The 22229-nt window shown below is 40.9% G+C and overlaps 1 protein-coding gene across 1 annotated transcript in view; it reads right to left on the bottom strand.

Annotated features, from left to right (window-relative positions):
• vldlr (very low density lipoprotein receptor) overlaps positions 1–21399 on the bottom strand; it is an 80321-nt gene extending 58922 nt beyond the window's left edge. The window contains exon 1 of the mRNA XM_034709092.1: positions 20982–21399. Within this exon, the coding sequence (XP_034564983.1) occupies positions 20982–21054 (73 nt within the window). The 5' untranslated portion in view covers positions 21055–21399. The remainder of the gene's footprint in view (positions 1–20981) is intronic.
• Positions 21400–22229: the final 830 nt, after the last annotated feature.

Below are 22229 nucleotides of genomic sequence, written 5' to 3'. Positions count from 1 at the left end.
AAGAGAAAGTATAGACCTGTTTTATTCCCCATTGTGGATGAATGATATTTAGGTCATGAGGAAAGAATACTTAAAATGTGTCTCCCCTTAGAAGAGCTGGTGACCACTCGGTAACAATAAGTTCCTACATTAGAAAGTATCACACAACAATGGCAGCCAACATGTGATTTTTCCTTTTTACATCCATGTTAAAGATACTACTGATTCAATGAGGTCAACATGTCTTAGTATGCAGGGCTGCCTTTAAGGGGGCTCTCTTAACATTCAATGGCCAGTTGCTGTTTGATAAGATCACGCATTCGACAGTATACATTAAACCTTTATGGTATTTCCTCAGCACGAAGAGGAGAAGATAGCTATCATAAATAATGTTTTTGAATTAAAAGAAAATAATCACTCAGTCCAGTACTGATATGGTCAAATCAGTCTTTTTCTAATTTGTGCAATATTTCATTGCTTCCAACAGAGGCTTTAAAATCTTTACAGCATGCTACACTTTTTCCAGTCAAGGCGCTGCTCGAGTGGCGACAGTTGCAGCGGTTATCTTTTTTATTCTTATTCGTCTTTTTCCTTATTTTGTTGTTATTTTGTATTAATGTGCAATTATTATTCTTCATTTCACCCCTAACATGTGCAATACATTTTTCTACAAAAGATTCTTAGTTCTGTATGTTGTTTTTTCTTAAGATATGCTAATTTACGTTTTTTATTTTTTCAAGAATTGCTATCTTATATGCTCTTGTTTACTGTATACTGTTTCGCACGGTCTACTTTGCTGCTGTAACACTTTAAATTTCCCCTTTTTGGGACATATGCCCATGCAAAAATAAACTGGAAAAAAATGTAATTGGCAAATGTGACCAAAACTGCCTCTGTTGGCAACAACAAACAACTGGCATGACATCAATTGGTGGCCAACACCCACCTCTTAAATATAACAGTCCTTTAATATTTGATACTGGCTTATTTTGAGTCATTTTTTTATTTAGAAAATATCTGATTTTCATGTCCATGCCCCTTCAGGATTTATTTTTGGTTCAGGTTGCTTTATTTTTATATGCCAGCTAAATAAATCTTTGGTTTTTGGACAAGAAAAAGGCACAAATTGTGTCTTTCTGAAAAATTGGTTCATATTTTTCACTGTTTCATGTTTTAGAGATGAAACAATTCATAATCATGAATGAAAATTGCAGCCTCAGTTGATATTATGAACTATCATCAGATTTGTGAATGACTAATGCAAAAGCTCATCCAGAATGTTCTATATCTGTGGTAGCCATCTTGGTTGTTATTGCCAGACAGAAGGCCAACTGAGCAGGGGGAGAACCAGTCTAAATCATACATGAGCTCACAGATTTGTCTGGTTTTCTGTCTGATAAAAAATGCAAGAAACCTCAGGAAGAGTAGAGAGGGAGAGGGATCCTTAGCCTGGGACTTGCTTTGGATATCATGAATATGTAAAATAAAAACGTGGTAAAATGACCGTAAAGACAAACAGGATGAGTAAAATATATTGCAAACGTCAGGGATCCTGGAGGACTGAGTAACAACCATCGCTCCACCGCAGAGACCTGGCAAAACCACACAAACACCTGAGACGCAACACACTCCAACACACGAATCCCACACACAGCAGGACGGAAAGAAGAGAGTTTTATTTGTCCCAAGTTTTATTTTCCACTCAGCAGAGGAAAAAAATGGAATTACAGACTGTGTCGTTTTTGCAGTGCAGTATGCAATCTGTCATACTGGAGGCGGTGAAAGTTCCAAGTCTTAAAATAACACCGTCTGACCTTGACGCTCCCTTCAGTCTGGGCTGTGTGCCGTCCAGGTGGGTAAATGGAGCAAACTGTGATAGAAGGCTTGAAGTGCTCAGAGGTTACCTGTTCCATAAAAAGGTCACATGTCTCTAAATTAAAACTTTTAGGGAAAGTTAATAACTGAAGAAAAAGAAAGGCCTACAGCGTTACAGGTTTCTATACTCCAGGATTTTGTTCTTTAAAACAGTAGAAAGTGTTTGTCACTAGAATTGAATTATGAAGGAGCTGTTTTAACTGGGTCAGCTGCTCCTTGAAGGAGATGATCATCCCCCGCTGATTTGATTGAACCTGCAGAGCTTCAGGCTTCTCAGTGAAGCAGTCACACACGACTGACGACATGCATGAATAAGAGCAAGCCTTCATTATGAAATCTAGACTTCATGTGGTTGTGGCCATCTTCTCCTGCTGTATTCTGACATTCTATCTGAGACTGATGGTGTTCTTTATTTGGTTAACAAAAGAAATAAACAATTTAATGATCTGTTTTTTTGACAAAGCTAATCTGTCAATAGTTTACAGCTTCAGAAACAAGAGGATATGGAGCTTTTCTGAGAAAGAAAGTCATGTATTCACTAGGGATGGGCAATGACTTTCGAATATTCTAATATTCTTACTTTGAGTTACTTTGAGTATTTTCTCATTTTAAAAGTACAATTCTTCATTGTTTTTACTGGTGCCTGCTTGTAATACAGTATTCCCGCCAGACGGTGGCTACAGTGGAACAGAAGAAGAATGCTAAATGCATTAAATAGCAAAAGAAGACAACATTAGCGACAGTCACAGCGATTTTCTTCATTTCTGAATCTTACAGTACTACACATGTATTTCCAGAGACTGAGCATGGCTGTAAAATGTAAACACATACGCCACGCTGCTGCATCACAGAAACATTGACGTAAAGATCAAGACAGACGCTGACAGTGCCCGCTACTAGTAGCACCTCGTCCTGCTGCTGGTTAATGAGACTGCAGCACAAACTGGCTGTTAAAGGGACAGGTGTGTGTATGTGTATGTGTGTGTGTATTAGTATTCACTGCTTAGTCTTCTGTTGTCCAGTGGAAAATCACAACACAAACAAAAGCTGACAAGGATCCCCCCAGGAAGTTCTTAAATTATAATTTCAGGCCTTTCTTTAATTTAATTTGGGGGCTAAATAGAAAAACAGGTACTAAAAGATTTTTCTAGTATGCTCTAATTTCTGCAGCTTATTCCTTAAAAGGCAAATGTCTCCTTTTCAAAGTATGTCCATCAACAGGTGTTTCTTTCTGCCGCTGACAGGCTGAGATTGATCCTCACATTGTTCAACACCTCCCCTCCACTGACTGACTCTCTGTGTGAGAGTGAGATGCTAATCTAACCTTGTAGAACAGGAGCAGTGCTTGTTTACCGCTGTCTTTGTTGGTGAATTTCTTTGAGTCATTGTTTGCAACACAAATGCTTTGTTGGATCTGAACAAACCATTTAGAAACACTGAAGTCACAATTCACACAAACACACTATCAAGGCAGCCGTGCACCAGCAAGCTCTCAGTTCTGCAGCGTAGAAGCGTGGATGGAGTCTGGTGTCTTTGAAGAAAGTGATGCAACAGCTGTTTCTGCTTAAATAACATAATTATCCTTCACTAAAAAAAAAGGTACCTCTCTGAAGAGATCATTTCTGTAAGATCATCAGGAACTAATAGCAATCTGAGCCTGTCAGTGATGAAATGAGCACTTTTAAAGGATGCACTTAGCACAGCCTTTTTTCCAATATATGATTACTGTGGAAGCAGGAGCTTGGCCTGTGGAGACCTGGGCCGGGAACTGGAGGGTCACCGGTTCAAGTACAGTACTGGTTCACAGACCAAGTTTGAAACATTGTGGAGGTTGCTGCAGAGGCCCGTTCACTTCACCAACTGCTTGAGGCGCTCTTTCCTGTGCGATGCCCTCATTCTGACATCTCACTGTTAGTGCAGTCCAGAGCATTCTTTTTGTGCATGTTTGAGTGATAGCCTTGTGCATGCATAACATACAGGAACGTTCAGAAGTAAATAATCTGCTAGTCTTTTAAATGGAAAGTTATATTCAAACTAGTCTAAAAGGTAAGATGGCTAACTACAGGATCACAGAGTCTGCGGGTAAACGATGTAAAAGGGTTTCCTCAATTTGGCTGATGTTTGCAGAGCTAACAGCACTAGCATTCAGTCCTTCCTGCAAGTTAGCGTCCACATGCTTGTGTTTGTTAGGAATCGCTCTGGTGGAGATAACTAACAAACATACAAATGTAGCACCAGGATTATTCGAATGATCGTCGAATAGATGACGATGAATATCAAATAGTATTTTGGCTTGAACTGCCCATCCCTAGTCTCCATCGCTAGTCGACACCAATGTTGTAGCCAAAAAACACGCACTGGCTTGAAGCATGCTTCAATGGAAGTTCTTACAAGCCATGGCAATAGATTAGTGTGCTAAACCTGTCGAGTGATAAAGTTAGTTTGATTCCAAATAGATTCCAGATTTACAATTTGCAGCATTACAGTAGTTTTCTTCATTACAAAAGGGTTCAAACACTGTTTAAAATGTACTGTATATGATGGGTGTCTCCATAGGGAAGCATTACACTAACCTCCATCTGCTTACATTTGAACAAACAATTATGAAAGAAAAGAGCAATCATCTCAAAAGCTCTTAAACCATCTAATGAGATTCTGAACAGGATGGTATTTTCTGTTTCCCCCACGTCTGACTCAAATCCAAAACCTTCACAACACGGGAGGAGGTAAATACAGAGGCAACCATGCCAACAGCCTGCAGACTTCCATTCAGCCAAGACTACACCAGCTGTACTCGCTCCACAGTCATGCTACAGAATGGAGAGCAGGCTGACCTTTCATCCGCATTACCATTTCAATCACCACAATCAAAGAATAACGGATAGCATTGTATCGGTCTGCATTTTAATCAGAACAAATGCAGCACATCAGGAAATCGAACAAGGAACCAGTGACGCACACGGAGGGATGAAAGGGAGAGAGGAACACCTGAAGAGCACTACGCCACCAAAAGTCAGTGGACATCAAACTGTCACCTGCATGAGCTTGTTAGTCAACTAGTTTTGACAGAATATTCATATTTGGACTCATCACTCTTCTTAATGCGTCTGTAGGAATTTGTGCCCACTCAGCAAAGCAGTATTTCCAAGGTCTGACAATGATGCTAGATGAGAGCTGGAAATGTGTGTCCCCATCCCCCAAAGGTGCTCAGTGGGGGTGAGGTTAGGGTTGTGTGAAGGCAAGTCAATTTCCTCCTCACTAAACTCATCTAAACATGTCTTTATGGACCTCACATGATGCAAAGAGGGACAGTTTGCAAGATCTGCAAAGGGCCTCCCTAAACTCACTGTTATATCTCAGTTCATTGTTCTTAATTCTGCAAGATTCACACCACTCATCTTAGCAGTGCAGCTCTGTCATGATTCATTTTAGGGTGCTTGTTAACAGGTGAGCAAATTTACACTGCCAGTCTGCAGAAGTGAAAATCAAAAGAACATGAGGCGTTTTGCTCTTGGCCTGGTTTCCACTTAAACTTTACACTCTTGGAGTCTAGCAAAGACAGTCTCCAATGAAGAGACATGGCCTACAGTAGCTTAGCATCATTGCAGCCAGGAGAGAGCCAGGCGTCATAGACTGCTCAGGGAGGCTGTGTGAAAAGAGTGCATAGAGGCTTATGGTGCACTCCGACCAAGAGTTCCGGGGTCCTTTAGCCCCCAGAACTACTTTCCCCAGTTCTAAAAGATTCCTGTGCCCCCTATTGTTGTCTGCATTTCGACCACGGGCTGAAGTCCTAGGTAGATTGTGCAAATCAGGCCAGTGGTGTATGGAGAAAAAAACAGTAAATGCACACCTTCAGACCAGTAGAGGGCAGTAAACCAAAGACGAATGCCATTCATCACAGATGACACCATAGAAGCAGATGGACAGGCAGGTATCATTATGAGCAACACAACAGTTAGCCTGTTAGCATGAAGAGACTCAGCTGGCGCTGTTTTAGATGGTGCTATATTTCATCACAGATGGATTCACTGAATCAACACGTGAGAGGAGATAAGCGCGAGTAACAAAGATGTTTCAACACGGCTTTAAAATCCTTTTTAACTCAAAAGGCAGTGGCAGAGATCGACCAGTGTTTTGGTTTAAACAGAAGCCCTGTTAACTAGAGACTTTCAGCCAGATGCATCCCTCATAAACGTCTTTAGACGGTCATTACATATCTGATGAGGATATTTTGAAATCTTAATAACAACTAAACTAGTTTGCATTCCCAGGAACTCCCTCTGTGTTTCAACAGCTGTGTAAACTCCACAAACACTGACACGTTCAGCTGAAGGTCTCCAGTTTACAGGGTCACTTCTAAAACCGTAACATCGGTCAAGACGCATTCACGGTGCGCTGAGACAAGACTACTGTTAAAAGCTGCTAAATCAAATGAATCACAGCTTCTTCTTTTAAAAAGTACACACATATACAAAAAAGATAGAACAAATAAAAACAAATGAAAGAAAGAGAAATCAAGTGAATCACAGATCCGTGTGATGTTATTGTGGACGGCCAGGGGAATAAGAACACTGCAGGTAATTATCAATCAGACACGTTCAGCATTCCAGGCTCTGCCCCCCGAAAGTCCTGGGACCTTTGAATAGTACTACCCCCCCTAGCAGGGGCTTTTTAGGGGGGAGATTAACTACCCCTAAAATAAATCTAGATCCTGATTCCTCCGGTCCAAACGCATGTAGTTTAGGGGTAAAGTCCCTGCGGTCGAAAAACGCCTTTAGACCAGACCCTGAAAAACAACCTCAATTATCATCACATTCTCACCACACTTTATTCAGATCACACGTTCTGTTTGTCTTTTCCTTACATTAGGAAATCAATATCCATCCATCACACCACCAGGTAGTAAATTAGGATTAGTCACTCCAAGAAGCACACTGCTGAATCCGGTTGCAGCTTCACTACACCACTTCAGGGGACACTTGACATTGTGCATAGTAATGGTGAGCTTGCGTGCAGCTACTCACCCATAAGAACCAATTTCATGACGCAGCCCATGCTCATTTCATGTGCTGAGGTTGTTTCCAGAGGCATTTTGGAACTGGGTTTGCAGTGATGCAGCAGATAAGAGATTTTAACACGCTATGGCTCTACATCTTAAGCTGCTGTTGCTTCTATGAGTTCTCAATCCGACAGCAGGGCAAGACTGTCACAAACTGACCTATGATAAAAAGGTAGCATCCTGTATTTGAAGAGACAGGACATCTGGGGAGATAGTTGGGGATGATCTGCACCAAATCCAAAAATAAAACTCAGTGGCTTCTTCACACGAGCACAGCAAAAGTAATTTCTGACACTAATAGTTGAAGCTCATTAAACAAGTCTCCATCACACAAAGTGCTTTCAGAGGCTCTCATTCAAACAGTTGGTTGAGCTCAGAGTCGCTCTCTTTGCCAAACAGACATGTTGTATTAATTAAACTGAAGTACAGTTTTGTAAGTCTTTGATCAGAGAGTCCAAACAGTTAGTCTAGGATGGCTCTCCTTGTTAGGACTACAAAGTGAGCAAGACTTTCCAAAAGCACTGGACTTATTTCAATATCATCCCCGTATTGTAATTCTGAAACAAGTTCACCACGGTGCCAGGAACACTTGGAAGCATCTTCATGATCTGTAGCAGTGAACTACAAATTTCCCCTTTTTATGCCAGGTTCCATCCTGTAAGACTAGGTTTAAAACAAAACACAGCTTGTGTTTTCTGATGCAGGCAGAGATTGTTGAGTGAAGAGGAAGTTAAAGAAACGCTCTGCAAACACACTGCTGGAGTGAATGGAGGAAAGTAAACAAGGCAAGAGCAGAGCAACAGTCTCCTCATTAATGAGGCAGCATGGAAGAAATCTGGATACACTGTCATACAAGAGTGTCGCAAACACTTCCTAGTAATTGATGAACTATAACTCAATTAATATCTACAAAATTTGTCCCAATAACCCCAGTTTAAGTCAGTTAAGACGATAGATGTTCAGCGGATTAATTTATAAACTCAAGGAGATGCAACCTTTTCTTTTATCCAACTATCAACTATAAATGATGCACAACCTTTAAAGAACATGGAGGACATTTTATTCTTACAAACTGTGCATGCACCCTAGAAAGGGTGGGACACTGTAACCTGACAGACTGTTCCACATATTCATGGCATGAGATGTATTTGACATCTATCTGGGAAACACCCCATAGTCACCTTTGGGGAAGGGCAGAACCTTTAAAAAGAATAATAACTTGGAGGAACGCTCCGTCAGTCACATTCATAATAAGCAAATCAGAGCGACAAAACATATGACGTTGTAGGCCTGCAGCACCAGCTAGGACTGGACTATGTTCATGTCAATGCATGTTTCTTGCCATTTTTGTAAAAGAACATTTGATCATTAACATTTTCAAATATCGATCACGGAAAATACCTAAAATTTACATCCCTAGTTTGGTCATTCTCTGACATGGCACAAGATAATTAGCTTGATGCTATGCAAGATAGTTCCCCCTGATGACAGATGTAGAATCTGGCCAATCCATCTGTTAGGGACACTGTAGTGTGGTTAGAGACAATTCAGAAGGGAAAGAGAAGTCTGAGAAACATTTCCCGGATCTGTCTCATGTGGATCTACCAACAATCCACACATTTAGGGGGCTAGCTATACAAGTTCTGAGTCTTTAGAGTAAGAGAATAAAATGTTAATCCAGATTAAGACTGATGCTTTCCCTGCAGAATCAACAATGCAAATATTGGATCATGTTTCAAAAGCTATATCTCCCCTTCACTCTGACACTGAATCTGTATTTTTCATACATTCAAACCAGAAGAGAATAACATGATACTAGACTTTATCAGCAATGTCTGCAAAATCTGGCAACACAGATATGAACCAAATGAACCACCAGGTCTTTCCATATTCTGCATGTTAAGGAAACTAGGAATTGAAGATTAAAGCCTAACCTGACCTGTCCTGGTTTAAAATACCATCGTCGTCAACTCAACTCTTGAAGTGTCTATTTCATTGGTTTAGGTTGTAATGTGTCATCTTTGTCCCACAGATCCTTGCTATGGTGTTAAGATGCCGTGTAGTGTAGTGATGGGACAAATTTGCATTTGATTAAGCGGTTCTATATCGTGCCAAAAAAAGGATTTGTAGCCTGCAAGTTTAAAGTAATTTTGCACACACACAACACAGTCAGAGAGGCCGTGTCCACGAGCACCACTTTCATCACAAATCATCCATTAATGCACCTCAAGCCAAACTTCATACTCCACTCCATGACTGACGGTTCATTTAGTCACACTGAAACCTCAAGTCTCTAAGCTACATGACACAAATCTTTCAGGTCAAGTTTATTTGAAGTTCACAGAATCCTATGTAGTTATTTCAATCACTTTGCAAACGGGTTAAACGGTGGATCCAGGCTTTCTCGCAGTTTGTTACTAAAGTGTTAAATATATTTCAAAAGTACAATATGCGTGTCGAGTCACGGGCTGTAGAGGTTTGTTTGCTGTTGATCATTATTCAACAGAAAAACTACAGCCTTGGGGAAAATGGAGCTGCTGCTTTCAGAAGTAAAAAGAAATATTACAAAAGAAACTTACATTCTGCTTTAGAGGAACAGTCTTAGCACAAGGGGAAAATAATACTACTGCCAACAACTCAAGGCCATGACTAAGGCTATGCGGACGAACAAAACTAAACTTTATGATTCAAAAACTGAAGTATGTAAACACGGTTTCACTTCAGGGGCAAAATACTAGAGGGGATATAGTGAGGAAAAGGCATAGAGTACATCTCTAACATTAGAAAACAGTTAAAACACCAGCTCAGAGAAACAACTGAAGTGCAGCAGCATCATGCAAACAGCCCGTTTAATGTAGTTATGTCAGCGTAGACTTTCATTTGATTGCATTCCACTATATAAATAAAGTGGTTAAATGTATATGCATTTTTAATGTAACCCCGATTAGCCTCATGGTGATGCCACATACATTCAACCAATTTATGTGACGAGAAGCAAAAAAGGGTATATATAATCATCATGTCAGGTGGAGAACAGGGCTAGGAATCTAAGGATAACTGGCAGAACAATACCCGGGGAAATTAGCCACAATAACAATAATATTCCAGTACAGCTGATCTGCTATAATTAATGAATTGCAAAACAAACACATGAGGGTACATCAGGACATCTGATTTAAAGGTGACACAAAATGCCCTTAAAAAAAGGTCATGTGCAAGGATCATTAGCGCTACCATCGTCAGCTTGCAGCCCACATTTCAATCATTATCTTTATTAACCGGTTTGTTTTGCAGAGCATGAGACCTCTGCAGATAGCTCTACTCTCACTATCCTGTAAGCAATGAAACTGGAGCAATCCCAACCTTAAAAAGTAGCCCTCCTGGAAACACACCCTCACCAAAGCTCAGCTGGCACGCTCTTCCTGAAACCTTATTTTCTGCCAATTATTCATTTTTATACTAATTAATTCAGTGTACTTATTAATTCAATTTTTCAAATCACAGGATCCTGTCATCTGGGAAGCAGCAGGACCTTTGTATGTACTTGAACTTCTATTAAATAGTTCATGAATAAGAGACACTCAAGACACTTTGAGGCTGTGCAAAGTCTTCATCCTGGAAGCCTGCTGCTCATGAATTACTCTATGTACATCAACAGGGCTGAAATGATTAAACTGACTAAATAAAAGCTGACTCTGAGTCTTCTGGGTTAAAGATTCACCAACTCTAAAGCATCAGATCCAGCCTGTTACATTAACACAACAATATGCATTATTCATCCATAGACTGTATAAATAATGGACGTAGTATTTGTGATGTCACCCATCTGTTTCTGAAGCGTTGTTTTGAAGTCAATCGTCTGCGGGAGCCATATTGGAAATGTTGAACTCAACCTAGCTTCTGTAGAGCAAGTGTGAAGTAAGGTAGCGGATATTGAGCCTCCTCGCCAACAACTACAGTGTTCCCGCCTGTCAATCAAGTCAGCTGTGCCTCTCATAATGGAAAACTTCTAATCTTAAGATCTTTGAAATTACTGCGTAATGAAAAAAAATCCCAGTTTGAAAGATGCATACAAGCGGCAACCTCTGGTTTCAAAATAAGAAGCCCATGCAGAAGTGTTATAAACTGCAATTCATCGAGCATCCACTCGAGGCTGGCTGCAGAAACACCGGAAACCACATAGACACCCATTCAAAATTACGATATTTGCAGCATTAATAAACATGTTTACAGCCTGGTTCAAAGAACGGCTTGGGTCTAGGTAGCTAATCTCTCTATCGGCACACACTGTACGGGGGGCTGAACTTTCTCTAACGTAACGGTTCAGAAGATGTTAAGATTACGAGTTTTTTACCAAATAAGGACATGACTGACTTGACTGACAGGTGGGAACACATAGCTGTTGGCAAGGAGGCTCAAACCCCGCCTCTTTACCTCACACTAAGTTTGGTTGAGTTCAGAATTTCCAATATTGCTCCCACCAATGATCGGCTTCAAAACAGCACTCAGGAACAGATGGGTAACGTCACAAATACTACGTCCATTATTTATATAGTCTATGCTATATTATAACAAAATAGCCCAATCACGAAGTATCAGCATCCACAATATTTAGTTTCTTTTTAAACTCAAAGCACTTCTTCAAGTTCTGCTACAGAAGCACAAACTTAGAATGAAAGGCCAGACGCACACACAGCTGTCATCATCATGGCATGAGTAGTTTTTTGAAAGGAAACAAAGTCTGGATTCATCACGAGTCTGACATACTGCTCACTGCTGACGCACATTTAATACTGACTGAGCGAACCTGAGAGAGAGGGGGAGGGGGGGGGGTCATAACCTCTCTCTTAGTCATGTGTCCATCTTAAAGAAATGTGAAACAGGAGTGTTGAAGAAGTGCAGCAAAAATTTCAAAAGATAGAAGCTTTCAATATATTTCAATGTCAAGCCACGTTTGGTTTCGGCTTTGATTAACATCATTTTCTTTATAAGTGAAGCCAGCTGTTATACAATAAGAATGTCCAAACATAGTCAGCTAGATCTCTAAAGACTGAGGTGCTGCTACTTGACAGTATAAACATGGCATAAAATCTGTTACCTTGATCCCTTATAATTTCTACTTCAGAGTGACTTTTTAAAAACACGGACAGAAGAAAAGAACCGTCGCTGTGAAAGGTGGCCTACAATTTCCACCTGCCTCAGCCAGCATTATCCCTGCGTTTGGCAGGTAGCACATGCTAATTTTGTTCCTTGGTTTGCATTTTTGCACGATTCCAACACATTCGAACAGGGGAATACATAAAAGAGAGGGAACAAAGAGGCAGGAGCTAAAGGAGCTTGTTTTACACTGAATAAACTGAGGGCTGGATAAAGAGTCGCTACATGACAAAAGGATTTTATTTTTCTCTGTGATTCATCCGAAGTTACTCCAAATGAATCCCTGAGTAGAAACATGGAGCTGGAAATGAGTGTACAAGGTCCACTTTAACACCATTTTGGAAAGTATTAAACTATTGTTGATTTGTTGCTGATTAAATGAAGAATCATTTGAAATGCACAAGTATATTTCCAGCACTTTGAGAGCAGTTGATACTTACTCGTAGCCTGGGGGACACCCTGTTCTGAATTTTGCACAGACTCACTGATGCAAAGATGTAAGAAAAACACCTAAAATGCTGTAACAACAACATGTTCTCATAATAATTTGCTTTAAATGCAAAATACAGCAAAAGTCAAGCAAAATATAGAGCTGACACCGAGCTGCAGAGACCGATATTTCCTCTGTCTTGTTTTAAACGTGTATTCTCTTGAGGTAACTTCTCCAGCGTCTCTCTAAAGACACCCATTGACTTGCTGTCTGTAGAACTGCACACCCTGCACTTTGATCCAATCAGCAGGATAACACACTTCAATAGTAACCTGAAGTGTACAAACCTGTACCACAGTATTCTCCTTCTCCCTGCAGTGTCAGAATTTTAAAGTCTGAATTCTCCGAGCTGAACACGGCTGCCACAAAATCAAAACCGAGCGTTCGACACTTTGTCTTGTTAAAGAAATGTGTTCTGCTCTTCAAAATGCATCTCTATTTTGCATAAATAATTGCAAGAGATAAGTTTATAATGAAAACATAAGACAGAAGGACACAAATGCAGATTGGAGAGCAAAGGCCAGAAGTTTTCGCTCTCTCAAAGCTGTCACTCTTTTTGATTGACATGGTGCTTTTTCCTGCTCTGTAAGAGGTTATGTTTGTGGCATCACTCTTTCACTAATTATACTCCATTCAATGATCTTATTGAGCCGTATAGATTCTCAGTAGATGGCCATTATTTATACAGTCTATGGTTGGATCAGTGTTCAGCCTAAACATACTTATTACTGATGGTATGAAATCCAAAAATGTTTTGACTCTACTTCTGCAGAAAATGTAAGAGCTTCGACGTCACCGTCAGCACAGGACTTGAACGCAAGTCTTGACTAAACTGCTGAAAAAAATTGTATCGAGTTTTAAATCGAAGAGAGCTACAACGTGCAGTCTTGATGTTAGAAATAAAGAGACAGTCCCTCCAGGAAGTTGCGATTTGGCGATCGCAACTATCAACGCAAATTCAACCAATCAGCGCGACTTTTTCGCTGCCCTGCAATTTTTTTACAATCACCGCAACTTTCCCGCAAATTTGACCAATTACCTCAATCTCAGCCCCTGTACGTCATCGGTTTTGTCATCAATTTGACTTCCTTGGAACATAAATGTAAGTCCTCATTTGATCGGCACTTTTCAACAACAAAACACGCACAGAGAACGGGTGAAAAGAGAGAGGACAGCAGGCAGGACAAGTGATGATGACAACGTTATTATTTATAGATTTAGGGGCTCAGTGTTCGCTTGGTCTCTACCTGCAGCAGGTGTGCTTTATGAACCAGCTCTCCTCACCTCCATGCATCTGTCTCATCTTCATTGAGGATTTTTACCCCCCGGTGTGTGTTAGTGAAAAAGACACAACCGGGGGACGTCTGTTTACTATTTGATGTTTGACGTTGTTGCCGTGGTTACCGTAAAAAAGCTCTGCGTCTACAGCTTGATTTAATCCAGTTTGGTGATACATCAGACACATTCGGTAAGTTTTGATCAACTCCTTGTCATCAAAGATGCAGATTAATTTCAGAGTGCTGTGAACTGACTGTGCATCAGCGAGGTGCATTCAGGGACCTTCGTAAATGTGCAATACAGCCCTTTCATGGCATTTTTCTGTGAATCAAGAGAATCAAAATACAGTCAGTGGCCACATCAAGAATGCTTTCTAAAAACAACTGTAATTTAGCGTATTTACTTGCCCCTGAGATGTTATTGGGGGACAAAAGCAAAAAAAAAATAATCGCAACTTTCACCGCAATTTTTTCAAAAAGCTGTCGCAAAATCAGGCTTTTTGGGCCGCAACAATCACAAAAAAATCCTGCGAAATCCTGGAGGGACTGAAGAGAGGTGTTTGAAGTGAAATGAGAAGAAATATAGTTATAAACCAAAAAATGATGCCTGAACGATATGAGACAAATATGCTACATGCAATTACTCACAGCTCCCACGTCTATCCACTGTTCTTCATATTTAACTCTGTGCCTGTCAGCAACATCACTCCTGACTCCAAAATAAAACAGAAAAGCTGTTTCTTTTTTCTCTCCTTATTGTGTAACTACCAAATTGGCACCATTTCATCTGAAGATGAAGCTTCATCTGACTGCGTAAAAATGGTTTGAAATCCCATCCGTGAGGTCAAATGCAATCATGCTGAGATGAGTGAGAAAGCATTTCTTATCCACAGAACAATTTCTGCTTTATTCTGATGAATTCTGACTTCTGCAGTATGTTTGTTGTGAAAGCTCGCATCATGAGGATGAAATTGCATAGATTGTGCAACCCTACAGGAACTGAATGATGATTTTTTTTCTGTAGCATTCCTCCAGGGGTGAGAACGTTTATTCAAGAAAAGGATTAAACGCCGTCACCGTCACAAATCAGCAACACAATTACTGGGCATTTAAAACAGTTCATATTTGTATTACTGTCAACATGAAATGCTGGACAGCTGCTGTGTTTGAGCTGTAGTGTAGTCACCTCCCACTAAATGGTTACTGCTTTAACACTATAACTTTCTACTACTGAGTTGTAAAAGAGCACTAGTGACTATTGATGTAAGGATACAGTCAACGCACGATTCAATTCGAAACATGATTTTTGCTTCACAATACGAGTCACTCACAATTCTCTAACCATTTTCAAGAAAACAATTCTCAGATATGGACAGTTGCAATATATATTTTTCCTCTTATATTTCTTTGTAAACAAAGTAATCCTCATTAATTTTTAAGGTGTTTTGTAACTCAAATAAAACCACTGCACACTTTTTTTCAGCACCTTCAAAAAAACTCAATGACTGCACAAAATACCTTGATGGATAATTTCAGAACAATTCTAAAGAAATGGAAAGTGAACGATTCCCAAATGAAAGTATGAAATATTAAAACAAATAAGGTAAAGCTCTTTAAATAAACTAAAGTGCAGCATATGCTCCTAGCTTGGAATTGACATGTTTTTCTTCAGGAATATCAGGGAAAGCCAAAATGCTGCCATACCTCAGACTGTAAACACAAAAGGTGCATCCTGAACTGCTCGGTCTTCACCTGCTGCCGCCATGTCTGTTACGCTCAACTCAGCGAGTCGAGAGAGCAGCGCAAGAGACTTCATGATGTTGAACAAGCGGAGTGAAATGCAGATAGCGCCTTCTACTGTTGAAAAATAATATCCAAATACAAATTTTGTTGAATCGATTTTAATTCACCCTTATTTGTATCAACTTCTTACCGTCTTGTGATTTATCCTTACATCCAAACTAGTGACAGATTTCATGCTGCAGGGTGATGCAGTTTGGAAGTATTTGGATGTAGAACATGGAGACAGTTGTAAGAAGATTGTGTCCAAAGACTGGTGGTGCTAGCTCTGCTAATGTTAGCTGCACTCTGCAAACCGATTTAACATTGTTTACCTGCAGCCTCTGATTTCAGTTTAAACGATAAGAAAATGAGTCACCTTTGAACATCCCTACAGTCCTAAATCAAGACCCAGGTCACAGAAATATGCAATGAGGAAGGAAACCTGAGTTAGCATAGAGACACAAATACAGCCTCGCTATGTTGAACCACACTGATCAGGTGCATCTGTTCAGGTTTTTAGAGTTTTGAGAGGACGATCAGGATGTTTTTTGGCAGCATTAATTTTGTATTTTCTAGGTACGCAATTAGTCAAACAGCAGAAAGTTAGACTACCTTTAAAAAAGTCCCAGTATTATGCTAGTTTATAATTGGAACAGCATTGATCCATCTGTCCTGCTTGGTATTTTTATTCCTGTGATGATGTGACGTCTAAAAACTAGGAGACCAAGGAGTTCAGGTTTTGTCCTCACAGCAGCCCTCCCTCCCACACACTTATGCTTAGCTATACTACAATCAACGGGAGGCATGAGCTTGAAATTATACATCAATCCACATGATTATTACACCTCCGCTGATACTCCTGAATAGAATCAACAGGCATGGAGCTGCTGTGAACCATCTACCTCTCAGAATAGTAAATCATAGTGAGCTGTATAAATGCTGTCACACTGGAGGTCATGGTAATGTAATTTTCCCCAGTAACAGAAATGGTTGCAGTGTTCTCCTCCTCCTCCTCCTCCTCCCTCTGTCCACCACCCCGCCCACTTCAAGAAACAAGCGCACCCCCACAGCCCCCTCCTCTTATAGCAGAGGATCTGGGTCTAGCTTGGTATCACAGTAACCGTGGAGGAAAAATACATCCATTTTAATCAGGCCAGCGCCGCTGCTGCCGCTGCTGCCGCTGCTGCCGCTGCTGCCGCTGCTGCCGCTGCTGCCGCTGCTGCCGCTGCTGCCGCTGCTGCCGCTGCTGCCGCTGCTGCCGCTGCTGCCGCTGCTGCCGCTGCTGCCGCTGCTGCCGCTGCTGCCGCTGCTGCCGCTGCTGCCGCTGCTGCCGCTGCTGCTTGTGCTCTTGCCGCTATCTAATTTGTGTGACGTCTCGTTCAAATAGGCTCACACAATCTGGATCTGTGCGAGCATAAATGTGTGTTTGGGCTCAGTTTGGAGCCGAGAATGAAAAAAGAGGTGTCGATGGTTGTGATGGGTGTATGCTACGGGGAGTGTGTGTACATTACAAGCACTAGTTTTGATCCAATGTTTCCCCCAAAGGCCATTTTCCACGGTAGGTAGAAATTGAAGAGACTGAAAACCATACAAGCAGCCAAACACAGCTCAGCGTGCCTCTCTGAGCTGTTCTATAATTCAGGCTGCATGGAAACTAGTGCTGATTTGATTAGTAACTGCATTCATTAAATTATGCCAAAGTCATGTAAATATTTCATGTACCTGAGGCGAAGAAAGTAAGCTCCACAATGTCAGCAAGGAGACACATGACTGCCAAACTCTGCATCACTCACTCATTTACATCTACGGAAATCATCTCAGAGGATGAACAAACAACAAAACAAACTACAGGAGAAGTTAACTTAGTGCTTTCAAATGTTTAGAGCAGGGGTGTCCAAACTTTTTTCAAAAAGGGCCACATTTGATGTTGTCAGAATACCTCGGGGCCAGTGGCTCCTACTGTGACTTAGGAATCCTAAAAGATATATATGAAATCTCTATTTAATAAAAATTACTTTACACTTTTTCTCAACAAAACAGTAACTAGGAAGTCTTCAGTTCTCCACAAGCCATGTAAACATTAGCAAACTTTATCTTCTTCTGGAGGAAAATGTTTTTCAGTAGGGTCGGGCAATGTGGGAAAAATATTGTATCATTATTTTCCTGTCAGGATCACAATCTGTATTTCATCACACTTCTATTTCATGTTGTTTGAAGACTTGTCTGACCAGCAGACAACATTTTATAACAAAATAATTATTTTCCTGCATTCTGAACATTTTTTCAGCACCAATTTTTTCCCTTTCCCAATTTCCTGATTTTGATCTTGTCTTGTGCCCTCTTTTGTGTCTTCTGAACATTTAGGTGTTCTACAAGAACATTTTCACTTCATGATAAAAACATTAATTTGAAAAACTGTCCACTTTAAGAGTTCTTGTGTTTCTTCTTTATTGCTGTCTTGCAGTATCCCCAGAGCTTTGGCTTTGGACAGGTAGTTCATATGAAGCTTTTTGAGACGTTTCTGGATTGACTTTAGTTTTGTTTGTGCGCTTGAAAGGAACTACAAATGTACAGATGATTCAGAATGTGATTAATTCCTGTGCCATAAATAACACATTTCAAGATGGAAGCTTGGGACCATAAATAAATGGACTTTGGGCCGCAATTGGCCCCCGGGCCGTACTTTGGACATGGTTTAGAGGAACTATCAGGTGAGGATTTTAAAGTAAGTAAAAGGCCTCTTAATTTGCTTATCTGTTAATTCTAAATCCTTCAAATGGGAAAACATTCTAAAGAGCTAGCATCAACAATAGTGATCCACATCAAATATTAAAATTAAAAACTAATAACAGAGTCTGATAGTCCAATACGGTGTCTTACAAATAGAGCCCGACCTATATCTGGAAGATTTGAACTTTTGCAAAAACAGGTTAATTACTAATTTCAAAGCCCTTGCTCATTACTGTGTTTTATGAACTTGTTGGTTGGTCTTCTTTGTCTAAAAACTAAAACACTGGCGTATTCTTCTTTAAAAGACTATTTTAAGTCTGCTTCCTCTATAGCTACATCAGTCAGAGGAGTACAGGAACACATCATCTTCGGTCAGAACTGAGATTGGAAAATACGTGTGGAAGTTTGCTGCTCCCTTCACCTGAGACGATTCACAAAAGACCTGAAACATCAGGAACTGGTCTCATTGCATGCTTTAAGGCACTTTTGAATGACGTGGAGGTAGATGCAACCTCTGCACACACTGAAATTGCCAGACCTTATTTCACTTGAAGCCTTTGACTCCATTTTAAAATAAAATATAGTGTGCGCCCACTGAACAGTGCCTGTGTTTTAAAAAAAATGTTGTCAAGGATCTCCATTTGCACTTTATTTGAGAATTAGTTGCACCTTTTAAATAATTGATTGTTTTTCACTTAATGTCTGTAAATCTGCTCTATACCGTGTACTATTTATTTCGACGTGTACTGTCGGCCTCTTGGCCAGGTCACCCTTAAGAAACAGAGCTTGATCTCAATGGGTTTTATCTGGTTAAATAAAAGGTTAAAAGATGCATTTAGCTGTAGATACTTTGCTTGATCTATTTATGATTGTCGTCAACTTGTTTCACTTTTTATTCCTTGTTTTGAAAGCATTATATCACCTCTGGTATTCGGTTTGTATGTATGGCCGCTCTATCAGAAATGTTACCTGGGCTGCTGCCTATCATTTGCCAGAAGACTCTTGAAAATAAAGAGTTCTGATGTCAAAGAGTTTTTCCTGGTTAAATAAAATAAAATGTTTTGTAAATGTTTTGTTTTACAAAGCTGCTTACAATAAATGCTAATACCCATTTATAAGTGAGAGGCCCATCCACCAATGATATGGCCACTGACTAAATTAGACAGTCAACAATACTCAAAAGAAGCATGAACCAGCACTAGGCTACTTTTAGCTTGGTAGGCCTGAAACCAAAATCAATGTTACTGATCAATTCGTCATCATTTAGCACAGACTGCTTTTCTCTTTTGCTATTTAGGACCAGTGGCGGTTCTGGGGAGGGGCCAACAGGGGCCAATGTCCCTGTGAAACTGAACCTGGACCCCCCCCTCCACACAAAAATAATATTATACAATAAAAAAAGCTTTGGTATCGCGGCTATGTTACAGGCGGAACACATGCGTGTGGCACTTGGTTCCAGTCCCTTAGAGGGCTAAAGGAACTCATGTTGAGTGTAAACAGCCAAACAGCTGCTGTCAGTCTGTATTTTGATATAGTACACAGTATATGTCTAGTATATAGGGGTGCACTGATGTTTTGCCAGTTTGTTCTCAGCCGGTCCTCGCCCTCCTCAGTCTCTTGTCAGGGTTGAATGTGTCCCTCTGACAACACCCTTGGCCCCAGCCTGGCCCCCTCAGTAAAATTGGTCTAGAACCACCACGATCATTAATTGATAATGAGAGCCTTGGTTAGAAGATGTTATGGCATTTTAAAGAAGCGTCATTTAAAAAGTATAAGGAAACAATGATCTAAAGTTGGTTCAAGTTTGTAGTCACAACTCAGCCGAGTTCTCCCGTAATTAGTCCTTCATTAGGATCACCTGGGGTCGTTAATTGGCCGTGATCACCCCCCTCCCCTCCATGCTTTCTGCTGCTTCTCCTGATTCACCCTATCAATGCACTTTACCCCCTTTCTCTCCCTCCTTGCTATCCCCCTCTCTCTCACCCTGCCGGTTCCCACTTCAGGAAGAAATAAATAAATGACTAAACTCGCTCGGGGTTGCTGATGATGGCTGAGGAGAATCCCACAGTGGGCGTGAATGAGAAAATTAGGACACGCACAGACGCCAACACAGAAGAAGAAGCAGGGGTTTGTATACGCGAGGAGGGCTGCGTGTTTTCAGGGCTAAATTAATTGACCGCAGGGCTAATTGGCCGTGAATGAGCAGCGACAAGCAGTTTCTGTACAGCAGGCAACACACACTCCACGGGCCTCTCCATCTCCCCTCTATTCCCTTTCTTTTTCAGATATGGAGCTAAAACACCAATCACTCATTTAAAAGACGAAGGCGCTCCTCTTGGATAAACTGAAAGCACACACAAAGGAGGAAACGTGCTGTTTAAACCCCCATGAGAGGTTATGGCATGAGGGGCTCTTTCTTTGCTCGGAGGAATCACTCGGTTGATTAGCACAAGGTGTAGCCAGGCTCGGTCATCTCTTCAAGGAGCAGGCAAGACAGGTGCACCGCTACGAAATAGAGCGTGTTTCCCCAGCACACACACACTCACTCAAACACACACACACACACACGCACACACGCACACAAACACACGCAGCATTAGATGAACAAACCCACAGTGCGCTTGAGACTTACCGTGGACGTCAGTGCAAAGCTGGAGACATATCAGAATCGGCAGCAGAAGGATCCCCGGTGTGGACGTGACCATCTTTGATTGTGCCGGTTCACGCGTAAACCACACATACGCACAAAAGGAAAACCTGCACGCTCACACACACTCACACACTCACACACACACTGAGCTGAACAGAGTTGAACGGCCGCTCGTGCCGACACCACGAAGCGAGCTGTGACCGGAGGAGCCGTGGAAATGACACGGAGGCGATCCGACGCGCAGACCACGCGCCTTATGATCTCGTTGGACTACCACGCGACGTGGGGGCCGTCCGGGCTCCAGTTTCCTCCTCGCGAGCTGAAATCCATTTCCCAAATATGTCGGTAACGCGCGGCCTCGGTGACCGGTGTGTTGGTAGTGCTTCACGGAGCCCGTCACAGCTGAGGAGGGATTTTTTTTTCTTCTTCTACGTCTTTGGCACAGAGTTAACCCTTCACTGTCCGTGTGCAATAATGAAATAATGAAATGGGTCCATACAGTCACAAAAATAAAGAAGGAGGCTGAAAACATGGATGATAATAATAATAATAATAATAATAATAATAATAATAATAATAATAATAATAATAAATAAACATTTTATTTATGAAAGCACTTCAAAAGTTTCTCAAAGACACTTTACACAAAATAAATCAAACAATAGATAAGCAAAGGAAAGCAAAGCAACAAGAAAAAAATCAATCAATTATGTGTTGAAACCAAGCGGTAACCTCCAGTCTAAAAATATGAGACCAATGCAATGAAGTGCTAAAAACTGCAGTTCATCGAGGATCCACTTGAGGCTGGCTGCGGAAGTACCGGAAACCACAAACACACTAATTCAAAGAAACCAATTTTTAAGCAGAAATAAACATGTTTACAGCCTGGTTCAAAAAACAACTGTAGTCTGGATAGCTCATATCTTGGTCGGCACACACTGTAGGGGGGTTAATTTTTTTCTAACGTGGCGATTTCGAAGATATTGAGATTATGAGTCTTCCAATGAGAGGCACAGCTGACTTGATTGACAGGCGGGAACACGGGCCACGGTTACATGAGACTTTTAATTCAGAATTAATCATTCCGAATTAAATAATTCGGAATTAAAGTATTCTCCTTCGTGTTTACATGGAAATAGAAATTTTGAATTGAGGTTTACATTGAAAACACGTTTGATAGTCTTAATTCAATTCTGCTTAAGGTCTGGGGGTTGGGAAGGGTTCTGATTG

Source organism: Notolabrus celidotus, chromosome 19, assembly GCF_009762535.1.
Source record: "Notolabrus celidotus isolate fNotCel1 chromosome 19, fNotCel1.pri, whole genome shotgun sequence".
Lineage (NCBI taxonomy): Eukaryota > Metazoa > Chordata > Actinopteri > Labriformes > Labridae > Notolabrus > Notolabrus celidotus.
Note: the sequence above shows the minus strand (reverse complement) of the source record. Positions and strands in the feature narration are given on the sequence as shown.